This window comes from Crotalus tigris, unplaced genomic scaffold (assembly GCF_016545835.1).
Source record: "Crotalus tigris isolate CLP2741 ecotype Arizona unplaced genomic scaffold, ASM1654583v1 scf7180000019813.360662, whole genome shotgun sequence".
Classification (NCBI taxonomy): Eukaryota; Metazoa; Chordata; class Lepidosauria; order Squamata; family Viperidae; genus Crotalus; species Crotalus tigris.
Window position 1 is genome coordinate 26958 of NW_024097723.1, and position 23841 is coordinate 50798.

Below are 23841 nucleotides of genomic sequence, written 5' to 3' on the forward strand. Positions count from 1 at the left end.
TGCCAGCATGTCTCTGGGTGATTTTTGGTTTGGCAGAGTGCTGAATTGGCTCCATATCCAGTTGCCCGTGGTGACTTGTTTTGGCCCACCTGGTCATGCCCACCTGGCGGCCCCACATCAACGTGGTTGTGTCTACTTGGCTTCTCCCACTCACCTGCCTCAAGTCATGTGCCCTGAGTTTTCTGCCCCAAGTGGGCTGCACCTAATCCTTCACATCAACACAGCCATGCCCACTTATCCATGCCCACCTGGCAGCACTCAGATGGCCATGCCTACCCGGTCATGCCCACCTGGCTGCAGTGAGTCGTCCCATTCCCAGCTGGGTGACCTTGGGCCACCCACTCTTTCTCAGTCCTAGGATGGCAAACCACTTCCAAAATCTTGCCAAGAAAATTGTAGGAACTAGCCCAGGCAGTGGTCAGGCATCAAGACAGACTCAGAGGCAATTCTCTCTCTCTCTCATTCTCTCTCTCTCTCTCTCTTACACACACACACACACACACACACACACACACACACACACACACACACCTGTACTTTAGTCACATTTTACAATCTAGATGTTTTAACCATTGTCCAGTGACCCTTCTGCGTTTACCCAGTGTTGTTCTGTTCCCTAAATTTGTTTTGGGGGATAAGAACTGAAATAGCAACACAATTTCCCTGTGATATGAGTAGGAAAGCACACAGTAAAAAAATTTGGTGGAAAGAATTGTATTAAGCCATCCAGAGTCAGTCACTTGCCAGTGAGACGGGTGACATATAAATTTAATAAATACATAAAAATCTCAATTTGGGGGAAGGACCAGAGTGAAAAAATAAACTGTAATTCTGCTTGTAGCTACTGTGCTTTCTATGCTAGCTTTCAAGAGAAAAGTAATGTCTGAAAAATATTAGCATACCATCTGGATGCACATTAGGTTTCTGCATCTTGCCAACCACACTATTTTTACCACCACAATGCTCTTAATTGGCTATTTTCACATTTAATTAAACCATGTTTTATTGAATTAACCTAAGCTCTTCTCATGACATGTTGAACTATAAAATAATCCTATGAGTTGGATTTGCACAATGTTCTAGGCTAATTACTGTGCTTTGATAACAGCACCAAAGCTCACACCTCCTGAAATTTACGCCACTAATCCTGTGACAAACAGCAGCAATAAACAGAGACCTATGCATCCTATGCAATGTTCATTATCAGTGAAAGATAAAGAAGCTATTGGAAATGTTCTGCCTTGGTTTTTCCACTCTACTAAACTCCACGGTGTAACTGAGCATGCTGTCAAAACGGGGGGGGGGCTTTGCTTCGCCTTCACTGCTGCCCTGCCCTACATACAAACTCTGGCTTAAGGAATGCGTAAATCAGAGCATTGTCCTGGGCCAGTCCTTGCCACCTAAACCTAGCAGGTAGAAGGGGCTTTGGAGGTCTTCTAGTGCAACCCCCTGCTCAAGCAGGAAACTCTATACCATTTCAGACAAATGGTTGTCCAATATCTTCTTAAAATCCTCCAATGTTGGAACACCACAACCTCTGGAAATAACTCATTCCACTGATTAATTGTTCTAACTGTCAGGAAATTTTTCCTTAATTCTAGGTTGGTTCTCTCCTTGATTAATTTCCATCCATTGCTTCTTCTCCTGTCTTCAGGTAGTTTGGAAAATAGATTGACCCCTCTTCCTTGAGCAGGGGAGAATAGATTGATTGATCCCCTCAAATATTGGAACCACTGCTATAATGTCAACCCTAATCCTTCTTTTCAATAAACTAGACATATCCAATTCCCACAACCGTTTTTCTCTTCACTCTTTCTAGAGTCTCAGCATCTTTTTTAATTTATTTATTTAGTTTTTATTTTTTTAGGCATGGTTATATCACCTGAAATAGTTTTATAATATATAAATTCTCAATTCATTCCTGTGCCTTAGCAACAATAGGGAAGCCAGTTGGTAGAGGTTTCTTCATTCTTACAGCTCTATGACTTTGTGGTAATTTCTCATTGTTGGCATATTTTTGTTATATGTCTAGAATAAGTTTGAATTAAGAATTGGTGAAAGGTTTTATAGGCAGTAGTAATGCCATTTTATAAAAAGAAAAAGGCTGATTCCTGCCATCATAAATGAGTGAATACATCACACAGCAAAACCTTCTGTGTACAGGAAGACAAATATATGGGAAAGACACATCTGTTTTAAGAGAATATAAAAAGAAGAAAGGATTTCAGAGGAGAAATAAGTTAATGCATTTGATTCTATTGGCTGATTCTTTAGACTAAAAGCCCATAAGGGAGGTAGAGGAACAGTCCCTTTGTGGTAACTACCCAATGTCACTTGACAATCTTGGGTTGAATAAATATATTTTCTTTGGCCAGCATGGATTGTCCAGCATGTTTTATTGGATTCCTGACTTCAACATGAACTGTGAAAAAAGGTATCTGATCCTTCTAACACCATTAAAGTACTAATGGGCCTGATTCTTCTTCCCTCCCTCCTTCTCTCTCTCTCTTTCTCTTCCTCTCCAGCACAACCTGAATATGAAAAAAAGCTCTTTTGATGATCTTCTGACATACTTCTATTCCTCCCCCCCCCCCCAGATGGCAAAAAGACAAGGCAGCCTTTATCAGGTGTTACTAGTTGGTTGACTTTTCTTACTGCCTCCTTCTTTAGGCTGTTCCTTTTTCCCCTCCATGCTGTGGATAACTGGCTGACAAGAAGCAGCTGAGCCTGCAGAAGAAATGGGGGCAGGACAAATACCTCAGAAGAAATGCCTCCCCTTTCTTGGATTGTAAAGGTGAGGGGGGAAGAGATTCTGTTAGCATAATCTTACAATAAAGTTAGAGTTAATACTTCTGGATGTGCTTTTTGTCTAGACTACTACACAAGGCTAACACCACTCTCTAAACAAAATAAAATAAACAAAGCGACCTAAGCCCAGGAGTATTTGGAAGGCCTTCTACCTTCTGTCAAAAGAAATGCTGACTCCATAAAACAGATGGTTGACTTTGGTGCTGGCTTAGCATGTTATAGAAACCATCAATATAAACCATAGTTTATAGTTTAGTATGGCATAAATAGCCAAGTTTTGCTTAATTTATTAAATCATGATTAAGCAAATATGGAATGAGTTATCTGGAAAGGTAGTAATTCAGAGTGCAGCATGGAACATATGGAAATGGAATTCGAGCCTTTTTTCATGATACTTAATTATTTAATAATGTATACTTCCCCAGAAATTATATAATCTCACATAACTCCAAAGAATACAAACTAATCATTTTGTTCTTCACATCTTTTATTAGAAGTAGACATTTCATGGATATTCTGCTAATTGTATTTTGTACGTTTTTAGATTTCATTAAATCATTTTGAACAGCATAATTGTGTTTTAGAAAGTGTCCAAAATAGCAGGAAGTTGATTTCTATTTTTGTGGTGTTCCATATCTCTGAAATCATTTTGATGATTCTATTTATCCTCCTTCCCTTCTGTTGGAGCTGCCTTATTGTTCAGGCGAAAGTGTTAAGGGTTTTGTGTGTAATTCTGAATAAAAAAGTAGTATTGGAGCAATGAAAATTCATATTATGAATCCATTATGTCTGCATTTGCAAGCATTGCTAGCTTTAAAAAGGCCATTGGGGTAATGTGATGTGCACATAATGATTACAGACTCCTATAATGAATGCAAAGAGATTCTCCAAAGTGACATTTGACTCTTCTTAGTTTAACAAACTCTCCTAGGATAAAAAAAAAGCATAAATAATTTCTCAGAAATAATCAAATCCAGTCTGTTCTCCTATTCTGCATACTGTCACTTCCTTTCTTTAGCAAAAAAGAATATCAAAGATAGGAAGATAGCATTATGGTAGAAACGGATGTTTTAAGGAGTGGGATTAAAGAAGCTGGAAAGGTGTAGTCTGGAGACTGGAACAATTAGCAAGTTAATTTTCCTGCATTTATATTTCCTTTTGAATAGGGGAACCATAATAGTCTTCTTCCATTTATCACTGATGTAGTCTTTCATGTACCATCACATTTGTAGTATTTGGTTCAATTCCACTCTTGGAGACATTAACAATAGTCTTTAATATCTTTCTTTCAGCATTCTCTCTCTCTAGTTTCATCCCAAATCACATCATCGCTTTTATTCTTAATTTCACCCACACTGCCGGAGGCTCCTTATTTAGCATACTTCATCTGCTTACATTTTTCCTCCATCAGAATTGCTCTGTATTTTCTCTGTTGTTTTTAACCATTTCTAGTAGTAGTAGTAGTAGTAGTAGTAGTAGTAGTAGTAGTAGTAATAATAATAATAATAATAATAATAATAATAATAATAATAATAATAATAATAATGGAAGGGACCTTTGAGGTCATCTAATCCAAACCCCTGCTCAGGCAGGAAACCCTATGCCATTTCAGACAAATCGCTATGGCTACATTCTTTTGCAGCTACAGTATCTTTTTCTCTATGTGCACCTTATATATATTATTTTTCTCTCATCCTCATTTATTGCAGTCTTTTATAGTATTTTTTATTCCTGTTCCACATTTCACAGAGTATCCTTTCTCATATAATATTACTTACTAGTAATATTATAATTTATATGACATTATAATTTTTTGATCAACCAAATTTGCTTTCACCAAACTAACAAAGTTGTTTAAACTCTGTTGCCAATGTTGTACCCACCTCTAGCACACATTAAAGCTTTCACATGATGTTTTTTTTTATTTAGAAGATGGAGATTAGACCCTAGACTTAATCACACCTCTGCCAGCTGCAGTATTCCCAGCTAGCCTTAAGGACAACCACAGAAGGGATATTTTGAAAACTGGGGCTTGGTATATCTTCCCATTTAATTAATATGGAGAAGAAGAAATGGTTATAAAGTTCCCATTACCATAAAACTAGGAAATACTTTCAAGCACAGTGCCCTCAGAAGCTGAAGCCATACAGATTTCAGATGGATTCCCACAGAGGTTTGGAGGGGGGGAGGGCAAAAGAGGTTAAAATGAAAGGGATTCCTGGGGACAATTTTAATCAGAATAGCATAAAATGGAAAGATTGCTATGCCAGTAACCTGTCAAATTTCAGAAAACAATTGATTCAACTTTTGGAGAGTTAGGATGCAGAAAAATGTGTTCTAATCTTTGCTGCCTTTTCAGTTGGCCCCAAATGGGAAATTCCCCCAGCATCCCTATGATAAATACCGATAAGATTGTTCCTGTCCATTACATACTCCCACTTCCCCTTTCTTTTTCCTGCTATATTTTTAATGGAGTGTTTGAGGGGAAAGTGCTAATAGGACCCCTGATTGTTGAACACCTTCTGTCTCTTCCTAATGGATGTGGCATTTGAGGTTTCAGATATTTCACCTTAGAATAGAATCATTTACTTCAAAGAGGTTGAACACCTCTGATAAAATCCACTATAGTAATGACTTCAGCCTTTCTCTGAGCAGATGTGCTCTCCTCCTTCGCAATGTACTGTACACAATTGATCTCCAAACAATTGTACAATTTCCTTTGCAACTGAACAATTCGCTGGTAGCCAACTTTATTCTGTGACAGCTAAAAAATATTCCAATGTTTCTGATGATGGATTATAAGACATGCATTTTGACAAGAATGGCACTGTTTATTAGCCGAATGCTCTAGACTAGATTTCCTTCCATTATGCATATACACATCAATTCTGCCATCTCGTGGTAATGTAGCATTTTGCACAAGGCTATAAGTAATATACATTGTGGTGAAAAAACAATTTGCCCCTTCAGTTTTTCTGAAGGGCTTGCATACTTTTACCACTGAACATCATCAGAACTTCACATAAGGTCTACTGATATCTAAAGGGAAACTGAATTCTATAACTTGAATGGGACAACAAAGTATAATTCTGAATCTAATGCTTTCAAACTTAGTAAGATATCTTTTATTATATTTTATTTATATACTGCCATTATTTTTTATAAACGACTCAAAATGGTGAATATGTCTAATATTAATAACACAAGCTTCTATCTTATTAATTTTGGTTTGCATGTTATACAAAATCCAAACTCCTAATTTGATTTTTGGAAAACATGCAGAAATATAAAATATGAACTGAATCTCACACAAATTATTAGCTTAGATATATCTTAAGCAATGCCTTAAGTCCATATACAATATTGTGTTCTCCATGTGTAGAGAACTTTTAAAACATTGTCACTCATCAATTTTGGATGGGTAATTAGTAAGCTGGATGTGACGCCTATAAAACTGAATTTCAGGAAGATTAAGAGTTTGGTGAAAATGTTTGCAGCACAGACAGCTCTATAAATGATAGTACTATCACAGGTGCTTCAGAAATTAAATTATGATGGTTCCCCCTTGTTACTGGTTTTATAGCAAGATTATTAAAAAATAGGGTGCATAAATACAAAAAAAAAAACAATGAAATGCCAAACGCAATTAATAAATGACCACCACCTCCCTTATGAGGGTATTTTTAATATGATGGATAACTAACCATGGTTGGAAAATATTTGCTAATTTTTGCCAAGTACCCTAATCTGCATTCCTCAGTAATTTTAAAAAGTAGAAATAAAATGTTAATATTCTCTTGTCTATTGATAAAAGGATTTAATACATTTTTATTTTCTTGATGTGAAAAAGTATAAGGTTTTGCTAAGTATTTTAAATATTAGGTTCCTTTTTTAAAACAAGCTTGGAAAAGTGAGAGTGATGTGTTTATCAAGTTGCTAGTGGATTGATTTAATAGTTCTGACACAAATCTCGGAAGCATAGTATTCCAAATTGAAGAAAATAAATGCCCATATCTTTAAAATGCCAAGCATTTTTCATAACTGTTATCCTGCAGATACTTAATGCTGTGAAAGCTAGCCCAATTATTAATTAGGAATTGAAGCAGATTCTTTATATTGTTGCTGTTGTTACATACAATTAAACAAATACAAAAAGAACGCAATATAATTTTTAAAAACTAGAAACAATATAAAAGCCTACTTAAATGGCATTGTAAGATACATAAAAGAGCTCATATTCCAGATCATCAAATTCAGCTCAGCATAACCACTAGCATAGCCACACTCTTGTATTCCTGTCTTCAAGGTTCTGCAAAAAGCCAGCAGGGTCAGGGCCCATCAGATCTCCAGGGGGAAGATGTTCCACTTGGTAGATGTTTGAGCAAAAAAGGCTATCTTCCTGGATCCCACCGGATGACATTCTCTGGCTCATGGGACCTACATTATGCTCCTCCTGCCAGATCTGACGAGATGGGTAGAACTAACTTGAGAAAGGTGGTCCTTCAAGTAATTCAAATGTATACTTGCTACATTCTGATGAAGGAAAAACTCTTAATTTGTGAACTGAACTCTGTCCCTAATAGCTTTGTTTTCTAATATTAAAACTGTTGAAATGTTATTTCATCCCATCAGGAATTGAAAGCCTTATCTGTAGCGTATGAAGCATTTTCTGTTCAACTTCTATTCCGAAGTTGGCTCCAAGTCTAATTTGTTCATGAGTTAAATGTGATGTGATTTGCTTTGATTTTTAAGTAGCGTATTCCTAAGAACAGACAATAGTTTTGGCAGGTATAAAATGGCTGACCTGGATGATCTATGTCAGGACCTGGATGGAGATTGCACATCTCCCTAGGTACTTTAACCATATCATCATACTGGATTACCTATGAGGGTTGAAGATTGAATAGAATGGTTCCCCCCCCTTTCTCAATAAATAGTTCCAGCCTATTGTAATGGAGGATGAGTGACAGGCTTGGTAGTCTATAACTTATTGAATGCCATATGTAGTCTTCAATCCTTCTTTTAACATCTATATGAAACTGTTGGAGGAAATAATTTGACATGCTAGTCTAATATTAAGGTTCTGCACTGGTTACCATTTCTAATCCAGGTACAATTAAAAATGCTGGGTTTTTCCTATAAAGGCTTTTATAACTTGGCACATGGGTAATTGCAAGATTGCTTTATTTTCATAACCTGTTAGAGCAATAAAGGAAAAATTCTTTGTGGTCCCACATCTGTGGAAGGTAAGGAGAGGTGAAACTACAATACGCTGCTTCTCAGGGCTACGTGGCTTAGCAATTAGCTTTTTGAGAGTGATGCTCTCCTACTGTACCATATTTTACTTTTCATTTTTATGCTACATACAGTAGCATCAGTTTATTAGTTTTTCTTTTAACCAGACCATGATTATTTTTTTGGATTATCTTGTAAATTGCCATTTAAGACTGAATTTGTTTTTCGTAATTGTTACAAATTTTCTCATCATAGTCTAGCTCTCCTGGCCACATTTTTTATTCTGCTTTAAAAAACAGAACAGAACAGAACAGAATAGAATAGCAGACCTTAGAGGTCTTCTAATCCAACCCCCTGCATAGGCAGGAAACCGTATACATTTCGGAGAAATGATTATCCAATCTCTTCTTAAAAACCTCCAGTGTTGGAGCATTCACAATTTCTGGACACAAGTTGTTCCACTGATTAATTGTTCCACTGTAACTATCAGGAAATTTCTTCTTAGTTCTAGGTTGCTTCTCTCCTTGATTAGTTTCCATCCACTTGACCTAAAGTAATCACAATGCAAAATATCCCAACTTCCAAAAACAGTACCATGACAAATGGAATATTGCTGAAGAAAGAGCAGTTATTTATTATTTAGATATTTGTCTCGTGGGGGATGCACCAGAGAAAGGCATGGATACATCTTTCCATTTGTCAGAAAAATAAAGTAGGTAATATTTCCCCTTTTAGGTTTAACTTTTAAAAAACAGTACTCTTAAGTGTTCTCAAAACTGTAAGAATTCCAGTCCTTGTTTTAAAATCATTTTTAATATACCCACACAGATTCAATAAATATTTTTGAAGTATTTAATGCAATTTAGATCACTAACTGTTAGCTTTTTGTATGTTTGTTACAGCTACTATGTAACTCTAGATTTCTAGAATCAGGACCCTTTTATTACTGAAATGTTCCCATTACTTCTTGAAAAATACAGGCATATATTTATAAGCATTCTGTTATTCTATTTTTTATTCATAATAATTTTTAAGCTCCTTAATATTTCATTGATGTATCTCACTGCAAGAGTATACACTTTGTATATACTTAGACACCTCTGCACCCAAGTGTAGCAGATTGGCCCTTCTGGAATATATTAATCTTTCCCTCACAATCTTTGCTGATGCAACCACCACAATTTTGAAGTGTTGCTACTGCTTTCACACAACGACAAATTTTCCACACTCTGGAAGGGAGTGGAAAGTCCTCTTGCTTATTATTCCTTTCATTCTCTTCTATAGCATCAATACTGCAAGGTGTTAGTTTTCTTCCTTGGCAGAAGGAATGTCAGGATAATAAGATGCTTTAAGATTTATTGTATATTAACTGTTAAGGAACCAGTTTAGAATTAAAAAGACAAAAGGGGAACAAGGAAATGAGGATTCCTATCCAAAACAGGACTGTATGCAGCAGGTACACAAAGAAAAGTTCAGTTCAATCTGTAATACACATTACTAGAAGAATCATAACTGGATCTAGTTCCATATTTTCCCAGCGGATGAATTTCTTCTGATTTTCCAATCTTCATTCTGGAATTGGGACAATTGGTTTTCCCTTAGGAAGAGCAAACCAGGAGAGGTTTCCTCTTCTTGATGGGAAGATACAATCTAGAACAAAGGTCTAATAGGGTCCATTTTCCATCTTCCAAAATTAATCTGTGAAGAGCTTTCTTGCTCCTAATCGGTTGCTCACAGTTTGACTTTCCTGGGCTTTGCTGGACTGCACCCACTATCTAGATTGGTAAATGTATGCTTAATTCTTTTGTATCTAAATATTTAGGAGTATTTTTTCCTCTTCACTGCATCATCTAGAGTTATATCCACTAAGGCTTCAGAATCACTGATTTAAATCTTCTCAGCAATGTAAACAAAATGAAATTATTTTATTAGGACTTTGACCAGCTTTACAAATAAGAGAAAGGAAACAAGATTGCCACAGCAAACCCATTAGCAGAAATCCTAAAACAATAGAACAACATATCTAAGTCAAAGTTTTACACAGCTATATGGCTCAGTAAAGGTATCTGGCAACTTGGAATATGAGTGAAAACTTAACATGGTTTAAAAATTTACCATAGATCTTAAAAAAATGTAATTCTCTGTTTAAATGGCAAAAATGAAAGGCAAAAAGCAAACAAAATAGAAAGGCCATTTGTTTCTGATAGAAATCCAAGGATTCAAAGTGTACCCACTTGCATTTTCAGTCTCAATTGCTCTGGTCAATTAAAAGGAATTATGACCTGTTGGGGATCTTCCTTAATACAAAGAGTCACCCTTACTGTAAAAACTGAACAATCTAATGAAATTAGATATATTCATATACAAATGAAATATGAAAATTAGACTTCAAGGAGATTTGAAACAGATATTGAATTTATTGGTCAGCTATGAGTAGGAAAATACATTGGTAAAGAAAAAAAAGACAACCCTGTATATAAATATAATACTAGCTAGTTAAAATTTGACCAAGAAGAAAGTTCCACTGAAGAGAACAGTAAAAGCCCTTGTTTACCATCAGACCATATTCAATTTCCCATTTATCATATTGAAGAGCTGCCTATGGACAAATGCAACATTCTTTGAGCTTAGTGCAGATGATGTGCTGGTTTTTTTTTGTTACACATATGGTAAACAAGAGTTAGTCCAGTGCATTACACGTTATACAGAAGTACTGTGAATAGAGACTATCTAAAATTTAGACACTACTTAAACATACCAAGATACCTACATTTTAAAGAAGCTTACACAACTGAAAAGTATATCAGGAGTTAACATATATGAAAATACTGTGTCAGGCTGGATGAGAAAATAAAACAGATTCACTATTTAAGCAGTAAATTTGACTTGGAAATTTGCAGTGATTAACTCTGTTGAAAAATGGTAGTGCAATTATTTTGTCTTTTGAGTTCTTTGTCCTATGGATGAAGTGAGAAGTGATATCTGAACCTACTATTCTATGTTTAAGCCACAGCAAAATTCATATAATTTTATCGGAGATTTACATAAGTGGGTGCAAGTCTGCATTTTGAATGATTAGTTTTACAATGGAGACTTGTATGTTTTAAACCCACAAATAAACAGGGACAAAATAATTACACACATATCCTCGATATTATTCTTGGTGATCTTAACATTTCAAAATCCCTAACATTTATATTTTCCATGTAAGTTCTGTAACAACTGAATGTATGCACATTTCAGAACCAAATAGACATATTTAGTTCTTTTTCTTAAACTAGGGGATAGGGACAGGACACTTCATGCCCAATAATGCTCTATGCTTTTGACTTAATATATATGATTACATTAATAAGAAATACTGAACATATATTATGGCAACATCCAAAGCCACCTTAAGTAAATAAAGTGTTAAAGTTACTGGAAATTAGCATTTTGTGAAGACATAGTTTATTGCATTTATTTATTAAATATCTGAATTTGATGCAGAAATGATTTAAAAATAGTATTACACTCCTTGGTGCAATTAATGTATCATTCAGTAAAGTTGCAGAATATTTCCTTGAAGTGAGCTTCAATTCATTGCTGCAGGATCTGACCAAAGGTCCACTGATGCCAAAGGGGCTCTATTGTTTCTGGTGAGATTTCATTCTTCATCTTCTTATCCAAACACAGAAAATTAAATTGAGCAGCTCAGAGACTGCAATATGTCCAGGCAAGAATAGAAGAGCACCCAAATAGGCTTCTAAGCACTGAATATGCTACCACAAATTCTTACAGATATGTATTTATGACTGAACAACTAAAGGTGAAAAAGGATTTGTAAAGCTTAAACCTTTAAGATTTACCAAGTGCACTCAAGCTCCAATTCAAATGGAAAAAAAAATCAACTCCTTCCAAGAAATATAAAATGTATAAGTGCTTCCCTTCTATAAAGCTTTCTGGACATACTACTAAATAATCCAGATGATCAGGAAACAAAAGAGTTGTAAAATATGACAAGCTAAATTGGTTCCACTGTCATAGAAAATTGTCATGACATACATTACCAACACATTGTTAAGGAAAGATGAGTAAAACACCTTTTATTCACACTTTTACAAAATAACCCCAACCAAAAAATAAGAAAAGAACAAAAAAAAACAATCACTACTCATTGGATCTACTACATCAATTGTTACCAGCATTCCGATGTACTGATTATAAACTGGACATGTTTGGTATTTGAATAACTAAAAAAACCCCAAAAAACAATCAAAACAAAAAACAAAAAACCCCACAACAACGACAAAAGAAAAAAAAAATCAGGTCCTAGACAAGGATTCAAGATCTCCCCTTTTTCTACTGAAACTTTAAAATGTTTTAAACATGAATTCATTGCAAATTTATTGTTCTCTTCAAAACAAAATGATTAAGCACTTCTAAGTGCAGATAATTTCCTCTTTATAAAATATTCAATTATTAAGATCCATTTTTATTTTTTTAAAAGTCATTATTTTCAGAATCTCAATACAAGAGCGAGCTTTTATTTCTCTGCCTGCAGTTGAAACAAAAGCAGTTTGACCAAGTTCTTTCTTTATATAAGGTAATATTGAAGGTATGCTTACTTAGGATTCGATAAAATTCCCCTTTAGAACACGTTGCGTGTGTGTATACAAAAAGTGTGTTTGTATACACACATACACACACACACACACACACACACACACACACACACACACACACGGCTTTCAAACACTAATGGCACTATGTGGGTACACATTTTATTTTTGTTGACACTTTACAGAAAAGGACTTGGTCACTTTAATGATTGATCTGAAATGTTGTCTAGGGAACCTGTACTGAAAAAGCATTTCTAATTACACTGCTTCATAAAATAGAAGACCGGTATACTTAATCTTCAAGGACTGAGGAATACAGTTAAATTGAAAAGGAATTCACATGATGGTATTTAGTGGGGGAGTGAGGCTAGGAAAGAAACAGCATTATGCAATAACATTGAAAGAAGCAGTGCAGGGGTAATCAGAAGCTTAGAATTTGTGTACCCACCATCTGAGCATGTTCATAAAAGTGATATTCCAAAGCTTCACAAAAGGAAAACAAAATAGATGCCACAGCTTATACAAAAGTATCTTCATAAAATTTTCACAAAATGTTAACATTATTTTTAAAAATAAAAGAGGATGCCCAGGTTCCCTCTGCATGCACAGGCAGTGCTAATTGAGAACAAAATCAAGCAGGCACAGTGGAGATAGGAAATTGGTGACTCAACACAGAAATTAAAGAGCTGTACACAATGTTCTGCCCAACCCACTTCTGACAGAAAAATGCTAGAGTGATCATACTGATGAGTGCTATCCATCCACAAAAGCCTAACCAGACACTGCTTAGCTTCTCTGTTCCAAAAAACAAGTGAAAGTTGCCACTTTTAAGTTAAAAGAAAGAAAGAAACGGATGCATGTTAACTATGAATTTACCAAATTCAGATTTAAAAGCGGTGTTCTCAATTTAAAAAAATGAAGTAGTACATATGGGCTAAAAGCCCTAACAGTGCAAATCATTAGCAGAGAAAATCTGGTGCAACTTCTTTTACAAGCTGGCCTTTATAACACATGAAACAGATAAAAATTTAGCCTTAGTTTACAATACAATCATTTTCCAAATCTGATTTTTTTTAAAGTACAAAATCTCATAAACAGGTTTTCTGTTGTTCATATACAATCAATAAAGGCTAAATTCAAATTCTATATTTTACAAACAAACAAGTCTGAAAAAGAAGGGAGTGAAGTATGGAAGAATGGTCTTTTGATTTTTAACTACTGGCCTCAAAAAGTAGTGCTACAGATATCTGTGCAAAAGAGAATTTATTATAGTAATTCCCTATTTTCAAGGCATGAAATATTACATTGGATAAAACAAACAGATTATTGGTAACAAATCTAAGAAAGGTGCCCCATGCACCAATCCCTGTCTAACAGTATATAAAGCATGTTGGGCTCAGAATTGTGTGTCTGATAGCACCTGGCTTTTACTATTTCTTTAACAAATTATTAGATTTAAAATTAAGATCATTAAGAAAGATCCCTGTTGGCCATACCTCACTCCTCTATATTCAGATTTTACAATTTTACAAATTACACTGAGGTCGTCCTCTAAAATGTACTTGACTACCTCCTGCTAGGCAGATGGATTCCATTTACCGGGGGCAGGAAAGGCAGCACCAGCTCCAGTTGTGCAAAAAGTGAGAAGTGGTCAGAAGGAATGAGCGGGTGTGGACAGCCACTTATATTGTTCTCTATTAGCCAATGATGATCCAAAGGTCCTAAGATGCCAAGAATATTCAGCTGAGGTTTAGAGTAGAAGATGTAATCAATAATACCCTAAAAAAAAAGGAAGGAAAAAGGAACTGCGTAAATATTTTTACAATAATAAACTATAGGTTTGTACAAACACATTAATTTCATCTCAAAATATCTACTGGTGTGTTTTTAGATGGCCAGCTTATGCAGACTTCTCAGACATATAAAAATGCCTGTTCCAATATACATTTTCCTGTAGTTTGAAATCAATTGCTTCCACAGGCAGAACAGAAATCTTCATGCTACTGGCCTAGAAGAAGTTCAATTCTACTTCTTAGGACAGAATAGGACGGGTTAAAAATGCTTTGGTTCTGGCTGTGATAATCAGGACCAGATTGCTAAGCTATGAACAATTCTAGATAATGAAACTAGGGTGGCTGAATTAATTCCCCATTTGTCAGGCATCCTGCATAATACACTAGTACCAGTAGTTCTTGAAAAATGTCAATAATTTAGCTAACATACATAATAAGAATATTGCCTTGATCCAATACAGTAGAAAAAAACATTCATCTTATGATGCAGATACCTCGCTGAGCCAAGGATTTTTTCCAAAATCAAAATCAGTATAAGAAAGACAAGAGACATGAGAGAAGCATCAATGAGATAATGTGAAGTAAGAGTATTAGCTATAAATAGATTTCCTAATCTGGAGTTTATATATTCAAAAAATTAATATACTCTCATCCACTTAATGGCTCTGGGCAGCTTACAAAGGTGTGGTAAAAACAAAAAAACATTGTAACAATAAACTTCTAACATTAGAACACTAAAACAATGTCTGGCTGTCTATCTGTTTTAGAAGAGTAAAATGGATGACAGGACACTTATGTCATATGATCTGGTTCTGATCCATTATCATCAAATTTTGGTTTAATATTCATTAAGTTTGTAATTGTACTGTTACAAACATCAATGTGGCTTAAAGGTGCGAATGTATACACAAAATGTAAGTTCTCGCTGTATCAAAAATTACTGATTTCACTGAACTTTGGGAATGAAACAGCAACAAGTGTATCTCTTCATGTTGCAAAAAACAGGGTGACCTTCAATTTGCAATTTTGGATTGCAAATTGTGTTTGTTGTGTGATTATGAGCTGGCTATTTATCAAGGCAATGGAAAACCTGATATTATTCCATAGGGTCAAAAATGAGTATGTTTAAAAATTGGGCTATTTGTCCTTGTTGATATGGCAGGGTGGGGCATTCTCTAGGTATTTTCAGTTAAGACAGGGTTCTTCAAACTTGGCCCTTTTATGACTTGTGGACTTCAACTCCCAGAATTCCTCAGTGAGGCACACTGGCTGAGGAATTCTGGGAGTTGAAGTCCACAAGTCATAAAAGGGCCAAGTTTGAAGACCCCTGAGCTAAGAAGTATTGGCTGGGTGGGGCCCAAGAAAGCCTTTTTTGCTGTGGCACCCATATTAGATTGGCTTTGGCCCTCTTGGCTTTTTGTAAAGCCTTGAAATCTTGGCTCTGTGCCTTAGCCTGGTGCCTGGGCATGTAACCTATCACTTGGCTGTGTGAATGACTGGTTAGATTACACTGACTGCTTTGAGTTTTATTTTTTATATATATCGAACATTTTATGCATTTTATTTGTTTTACTGAAAGCTGCCTAGAGTCACATAAAAGTGATATACACAGCTATATAAATAGAAGAAATAAAAGGTTTTATGTGTAGCATAACATGCTTTGGTCATTTCCTTATTTGTGGTCCCCCCCCCCAAATCCTCCCTTTTTGAGCATTCTACCCTATTTTTAAAAGCAAATAAAAACTCAGGTATTTTCCAAGCCCCCTCTAAGCTGTCATAAGAAAGGAGCTTGCTTCATCTCTTGAGGCCATCTGTTATATCTAGAGAAAGCAGAATTAATCGCTGGTGTCAGATGCATCTCTGGCAAGATAAGCAGTAAGTGCATCTTTTGAGGCCAAGAGATGAGTCACCAAAGCCAGGTCTCCCTCACCAGGCAGGAACATGTCTGATTTATCAGATGAAAATGATGAAAGATCCACACGGTCACCGATGTTGTATGATTGTTCCTTCATCAACGATGAATCAAATAGAATAACCCCTGATACTTAAGAATAAATGCCATCTCTCTCTACTCATCATAGGTGTTTCTTCAAAATTGTTAAGTCCATCTCTCATATTTAGTAACAAACATGTCTGTTCCTGGTTTAATTTCACTTTGTTCTCCCAAACAACCTGGGAATATCAAGATTTTATGAGATGTCCTGAATTTACAGAACAATAAAAATAAACAACATATTAGCAACCATTAGCTCTAATCCTGTGATGATCCTTTCCAGAAACTTCATATACATATGAAATAACAAAACTTTAGGGAACACTTCTAGATAATTATAACAGGAAATTATTTCTTTCTTTTCAATTTTCAAAACCCTGTACATTCTCAGCCTGTACATGCCTAATTTTTACCATAACTGACTTCACATTTCATAATGTTTCCAGATTGGATTTTCCACACTAAACTATATAAACCTTAAAGCAACATTAGTGCAATGGGAATTTAAGAAGTCATAATCTCTTTGTAAAATCAAGCTTACCTTGAAATCAAATGTGTAATTTGTATAAGGCATTAAACCATTCTCATAGGCACTCTTCAACTTGAAACCATGAGTAATCCTTCCATTGGTAGTTCCATTTTTCCCATTATAACTGAAGTTAGTGAGACTTTCATTATATCTCAATTCCTTAAAATCTTTATGATTTGTTTCTACGCCACCAGTGCTCAAATATTCAACCACACCTATTACAATGTGAATTAACAAAAGAACTATTAATAAGAAAGCAAATTTGTTCATTTCATTCTATTGTTCCATCATGGCCAAAGGAGAATATTACCATATATTTTATTTTTATACTGCTTTTATTGACCAAGAAGCTGGAAATATTTACCAGCTTACCATAGTTTCTGTTGTCTATACAACATTAAGTATGATTTGGACCAAATCAACTAAATTAAAGACACTGTGATGTTCTACATTTTTGTGAGCCAAAGATTAATAATACAAACCTAACTCCACTACTGATAGTCCGTGACTTACAATCATTCATTGAGTGACCGTTGCAGTTACAAAAATACTGAAAAAAGTGATGTATAACCATTTTGTTAATACTACTATAGCATCCCCATGGTCACATAATCAAAATTTGGACGATTGGCATGTACTTGTGATAGTTGCAGTGAATCAGGGTTATGTGATCACCTTTTGCAACCTTCTGACAAATTAAGTCAATAGAGAAGCCAGATGGACAGTTGTTAAGTTACCATGTTTACTAACTTAACTGTAGTAATTCACTTAACAGCTGTGACAAAGGTCACAAGGTCATAAAATGGGGCAAAACTCACTTAACAACTATCTTACTTAGCAATGTAAATTTTCGGCTCAATTGCAATCATAAATTGAGCACTACCTGTACTTAATATTCATATCAAATTTCAGTCTTTGAAATTCTTCCATTTCACCAATTGTGTAATGCTTTATTGAAGGTCAGTATTATTCCAGGCTACGTATGGGAGATTAGAAAAATATCCAGCTGGTGCAGCGAGACTGAATTGAAATTAAATTTATTAGATGTACTAGTTAAGGTGCTGGACTAGGACTAGAGAGATCTAGATTCAAGTCAGCCTCAGTCATGGAAGCTCATTAGGTTACTTTGGGCTAGTCATTTGAGGTCACCAAATTGACTGACAACATTATTACTGTGGAGAAAACTGAAGGAGGAATGGTATGTATGTCACTTTGAATATCTGGAGGAAAAATGGAACAAAAATCGAATACAAAAGCTAAATCCATAAAAATCTTTATACACCTATCCTCAATTAAATGCCCGTTTAACTCAGAAACTGAACAAGTGATGGCCAAGCAGAGAATTTAGAGTGTTTTGGACCGCTGCTACTCACAGTTTTGAATTTTGAACCATACATAACTACTTGGGCACCTCTGACATTTTAATTTTGTACTCCACCCTCTGCCTTTTTTTTTTATTTTTTAGAAGCACTAATTGAACCTGAATTCAGAACTGGTCATTTCTGCACAGTAATGTGCTCAAGAATACTGTAGCAGTTTCAAGTTTCTGAAGTTCTAACTAACAGCAAGGAATCTATCCTATACCTTCAGAGGTATTTCAGTAAATAAAATGTAAACTCTTTTAGACTGTACAAAAAATTAATCGGTAATATCACTGTTCTAATAATTAATTAGAATATGTATCTGCTTACCAGAATCTGGCAAGGAATTCAAATCTGCACACAATACAAGTGGAATTGTTACATGTTCCCCCGAAGCACTAGGCCTGAGATTCCGTGAGGCTTTGTCAATTATGTTCTTTACTTCAGAAAGGAACATCATTGTCTGGACCAGCTTCACATCAGAATATTCTGGGTCCCAGTGCATGTGTGCATTTGCTACCAGAACCAGCTGTTTATCCATTACAGAGTGTGGTTTGCCAGCTAAAATAAAAAAAACATAACATAACAATGCGGCAAGAATGAAACAACATGTATGGACCTTAATGGTTAATTCACTCTAGCCTACTTCTGGGCAACTAAATTGAGATTGTCAATGGAAATTAACCAGGATTCTTTAGCCTAGCTAGCCATTTTACCACTAAAAAAGAAAAATTAGCTCAGTGTCATTTTTGTTGGCATTACATTACTAACACTAGAACAGGGTTGTCAAACTGCCGGCCCACGGGCCGGATGCGTCATGCCAAAACCCCGCCACCATTGCCGGCAATGAAAAAAAAAAGGCGTAATACGTCACAATAATCTGCACACAAATTGTGTTGCTTTAAAAAAAAATGCTGCTATCTGTAACTATGTAGCCAAGATGATTCTTTAGTCTTTGCACTGTCTGCTCAGAAAATCAGAGGCAACACATATGATAATTTTGTAAATGGAAAAAAAATAAAGAAAGAAATTTAGAAATTTACCCAGGAATTTATACCCTCTCTAAGGGACAGTAGCAATAAAAAAGAACTACAGTATATCTTTAACTTGACTCTCATTGTTGCTTTAATTTTCTATCTTCCAATATAACTTCTACATTTTCTCTTTATAGAGGCTCCCTACATGACCAGAAATATGAGCATATCAGATCTCTAAATCATACAGGGACTCCCATGAATAGACAATGGTTTCCCTTGCAGAAGAGATACCTTAACAAATAAAAAAAAAGTGCCATGTTACTTAGAGGCAGGATTAAATGCTAATAAACTGTTCTACAAGTTTTTATTCAAGTTGCCCCTTTGTGTGAATAACTAAAGAATCTGTTGTAGCACTACCAAAGAAATCTGTTGTCCTTTGACAGTACAAGGGATCAGCATTTTTTATAAAGCAATTCAAAAGTGGCATCCTTACATGGTTACATGAAATACTGTATATATGTCCATTTTTAGTATGGAATATATGATCTAATTTTCATTAAACATTAACAAAACATACACAAAAATATAAAAACATGAGATGAAAAGCAAGCTGTACTAACTCATAAGAATATTCATGTTACATTTTTACTTTCAATTTTCTGACCTCAATGGGTCTTTTGTATTGCAAAAATTAGAGGTAGAGCCATCTCTTGTGTACTAAGTAACATTATCAGTTGTAGCTTGGTCAGATAAAATATTTTTCTTTGCTACAAAAATTGAAGGTTTGCTCTTTTAGTAATGTTAAAAGCTAGGAAATTCTGATATACGAAGAACAGGGTTTTTTTCTCACTTCCAACTAGCCATGTTGTAAATAGCAGTACAGGTTGTCCTCATTTAATAAGTGCCTTGTTTAATGACTGTTCACAATTACAACAGTGATGAAAAAATAAGTTTCTAGACATTTACACATCTAGAAAGAAAAAAAAGCAAAAGATTGTAAGCACAAATGCAGTTTCATTTAAAAAATGCTTTGCTGAATGACTGATCTGCTAGTCACAATTGTGATTGCCAAATGAAGACTACCTGTAAAGGCCGGAAAAGTATTATAAAAATACATTTTCATTCTTAAATCAATCACAACACAGAAAGCTTCAAAGTATCACTGATTAGTCATTAATCTTTTTGGTTTTTTACAGCCTTTCCAAATGATTTTTCCCTCTCAAAATAGGGTATATGAAATGAGTCAGTCCAATCTACTACTAGATTAACAAACTTACATGACATTTCTATTAACTCCTTTCGCAGTTCTAACAGCACAGCAACCCCAATGTTGTCTTTTGTCATGACTCTGTTCAGCATTGCTTCAGATCCTTCGGAGTTTGCCATGGCCAATTGGTTAAATTCAACAGTATGTTTTTGAACCAAGGTGAACCTTAAAAGAACATAGCAGAAACAAAGATTTCAATCTTTTGAAATTTATACTTGATGCATCTTATTTACTCAAGAACAGGTTTTTTAAAATATAGAAATGATAACAGTGAAATGTATCTATTTAATACAGATAATGCAATTGAGTGACAGTTAAATGTATTTAATATAGACAGAGCAATGAAATGATAGCTTATGCAATATATAAGATCACTCAGGCTAAATTTCTGATTAGGCAAAAAAAAGAGCAATTTCTTGGCAGAACGAAACAAATAACCAGGTTATATGCACTAAGATGTCAGCACTTGGCTGCTAGCATTCATTTTCAATCTACAGAAATTTTCGAAGGAGTTTTATGCCAATGTATGCTGCAAATAGCCTCTATATAAGGAAGTGTAGGGTTGTGCTCAAATTTAGTAAAGTTAATATAGTAAAACAAAAAAGAAGTAGTGTAGTGGCAAACCAGTTCCATATTGTTGCCAAGAAAACAACTTGGATATTTCAAGTTCCATGAAATCATTAGGAGTTGAAGAAGACACTGCTTTACTTATTCCTACTAAAAGACGACCAAACTAAATTGTAGTCTAATCCAAACTAAAAAATGCTATATGTTTACAATTGCTTTAGTTAATTGTAATAGCTGATGTATATATAGTCTTCTTTAAAAATAGAAAATGCTTCATTTTGCAAATAATGTTATCTTGCCTTCGTTATTTGAGAACCAAGTGAATTTTAAAATGTTACAGAATTATTTCAGTGAATCCCTGAATATAATACTTAATGAATGCCAATGCTTCAGTACTGTACAATGCAGTAGGCTGAATATATGAATTCATTTAAGATTCAGCATATTGAGTTTCATAACCAAGATAATTTAGTGATTTGGAAATTTATTAGCTTAGCTATTATACAAAAAGTTCTTTTTATAATCTGTTGCGCTTTGCCAAAAGAAATAGCATTTAAATATAAAGAATATATCACACAGCTTATTTATCAGATTTATACGCTGCCTTTTGATCAGGAACTCAAAAGTAGCAAACACAACGTTTCCTTGAATCATTTTTCCAACAACAATCACAACCTTCCAGGATAGATTGGACTGAGATAGTGTGACTGGCCCAAAACCACCCAAAGAATCTCCAGGACTAAGAATGCTCTTCACTGGATCTTCCAGATCCTGATTTGATATATTTTAAACAGTACAGGTGGTCCTCGACTTACAACAGTTCGTTTAGTGACCATTCAAAGTTACAATGGCATTGAAAAAGTGACTTATGACCATTGGTCACACATGATCTTGACATGATAAACATTGAGCTACTTGGCAACTGACATGTATTTATGATGGTTGCCATGTCCGGAAATCATGTGATCATCTTTTACGACCTTCTGAACAAACAAAGTCAATGGGGGAAGCCAGATTCACTATACAATCATTTCACTAACTTCACAACTGCAGCGATTCACTTAACAACTCTGGCAAGAAAGGTCGTCAAATGGGGCAAAATTCACTTAACAAATGTCTCACTTAGCAACAGAAATGTTGGGCTCAATTGTGGTTGTAAGTCAAGGACCATCTGTATACCACATTGGGTTTTTATTAAAATTGACAGAAAATAAAAACCCATAACATCATAAGCATCATGTCTCCTATTGTGCATAGAGAGAGTGAAGTTGACAGAGAAAGGGAAGACAACTGCTCAAGATTGCCTGGCGAGCTTGCAGCAGAGAGTTTTTATATTTATTTATCTGTGTATTTGTTTGTTTGTATCCCACCTTGATTATTTTTACAAATAATTCAAGGCGGCAAACCAAGATGACTCAATTCATATAACTCAAAGTTTTCCCCCTACACCAGTACTTACGGTGTAACTCCAACGCAGGTATCTAAAATGAATATTAATATTCTTTCAGCTACAAATACACATTCATGTCAAACACAAAGAAAACAAAAAACTGCTTTCAACCAGTATACTAAACAATTCTAAACTTCTGAAGCTCTATGAAAAAAATCAATACTGACTCTTCAATAGCAATCAAATCTCCTTACTATTAGGAAAATAATGCTGAGGAAACTGGTGTGCAAAATATCTGACGCCAACAGTTTCAAGTGCCAAACTCCTCATTAAAATATGAAATCCTCCATTTTGAATGGAAAACAGGCTGTTTTGTATAGCTCTGAAGTATTTCGAGCTCAAATTCTGTTCTCTTGTTTGCAGCATTCCCCAAACACTTGAAACTGCCCATCTCGTACATCAAACAGGTATTTCATAACCTTGCGTGGGCCATTTTGCACACAACATGGGCGTTTCAGATTTGAGGCAATTCAGTTTGAAATGTATTTCAGATTCTTACTTTAAAATCCACAGTCCCCTTTCTTCATATCTCATTAATGAACATTTTTGCTGTTAATGGCTGAGGTATTACAAGACTCTTAAATCAGTAACTTATAAAAAGAACTTTCAATGCAAAGTAACTAAAGCTAAAGAAATAGCTTTTATTGCAAGAGGAAAACTGATTTTGTTATACAACTTAATGCATGTGAGCCAGGGAAAAAGCATTTGCTTACTTTTCTGTCTTAAAAAATATTGCACAACCATCAACATGCTTTCTTTCTTGTTCAGACATTGTTCTAGCTCTGGATTTTGGACTAAAGAATCCATTGTACCCACGTTCTTTCAATTCTGCTAGGAAAAAACTGTAGTACTGCTCAGTTTCAACCTCCTAAAATATAAGAAAACAGATAATTAGTTGAATACAAAATATAGTGTAATAATGTGTAATTATTACAAAGATTTGTATATCACCCAATCCAAGGTAGTTTACAATGTAATAATGAAAACATAACATTCAAAAATCCCTGAGACCCACAAAACAAAGAAAAATCACATTAACTGAAAATTGTTGACTGAAAACAGGCAAAACATTAAAATATACCCTCCTCCCAAATGGCAGTCCATATGAATATGAATGGCTTTGTGAAAGCAAGCTGTTCTATAAACCTGGGATTGCCATGATCAAGAAGGACGACTTGTCAAGTACAGGAAATCAGGAATCCAGGCAGTTCAAATGGTTTATTGTACACTAATGCTCTCTACAAGAATCTGAACTACTAA

General features: G+C 35.0%; 1 protein-coding gene across 2 annotated transcripts in view; it reads right to left on the reverse strand.

Moving 5' to 3' along the window:
- Nucleotides 1–10436: 10436 nt before the first annotated feature.
- Nucleotides 10437–23841, reverse strand: part of CNOT6 (CCR4-NOT transcription complex subunit 6) — a 78911-nt gene continuing 65506 nt past the window's right edge. For both annotated transcript variants that reach the window (XM_039364584.1, XM_039364585.1), the window contains exons 8-12: nt 23295–23449; nt 20575–20729; nt 18651–18881; nt 16972–17174; nt 10437–14423 (exon numbers count right to left, since the gene is read on the reverse strand). In XM_039364584.1, coding sequence (XP_039220518.1) covers nt 14211–14423; nt 16972–17174; nt 18651–18881; nt 20575–20729; nt 23295–23449 — 957 coding nt within the window. In that variant the 3' untranslated portion in view covers nt 10437–14210. The remainder of the gene's footprint in view (nt 14424–16971; nt 17175–18650; nt 18882–20574; nt 20730–23294; nt 23450–23841) is intronic.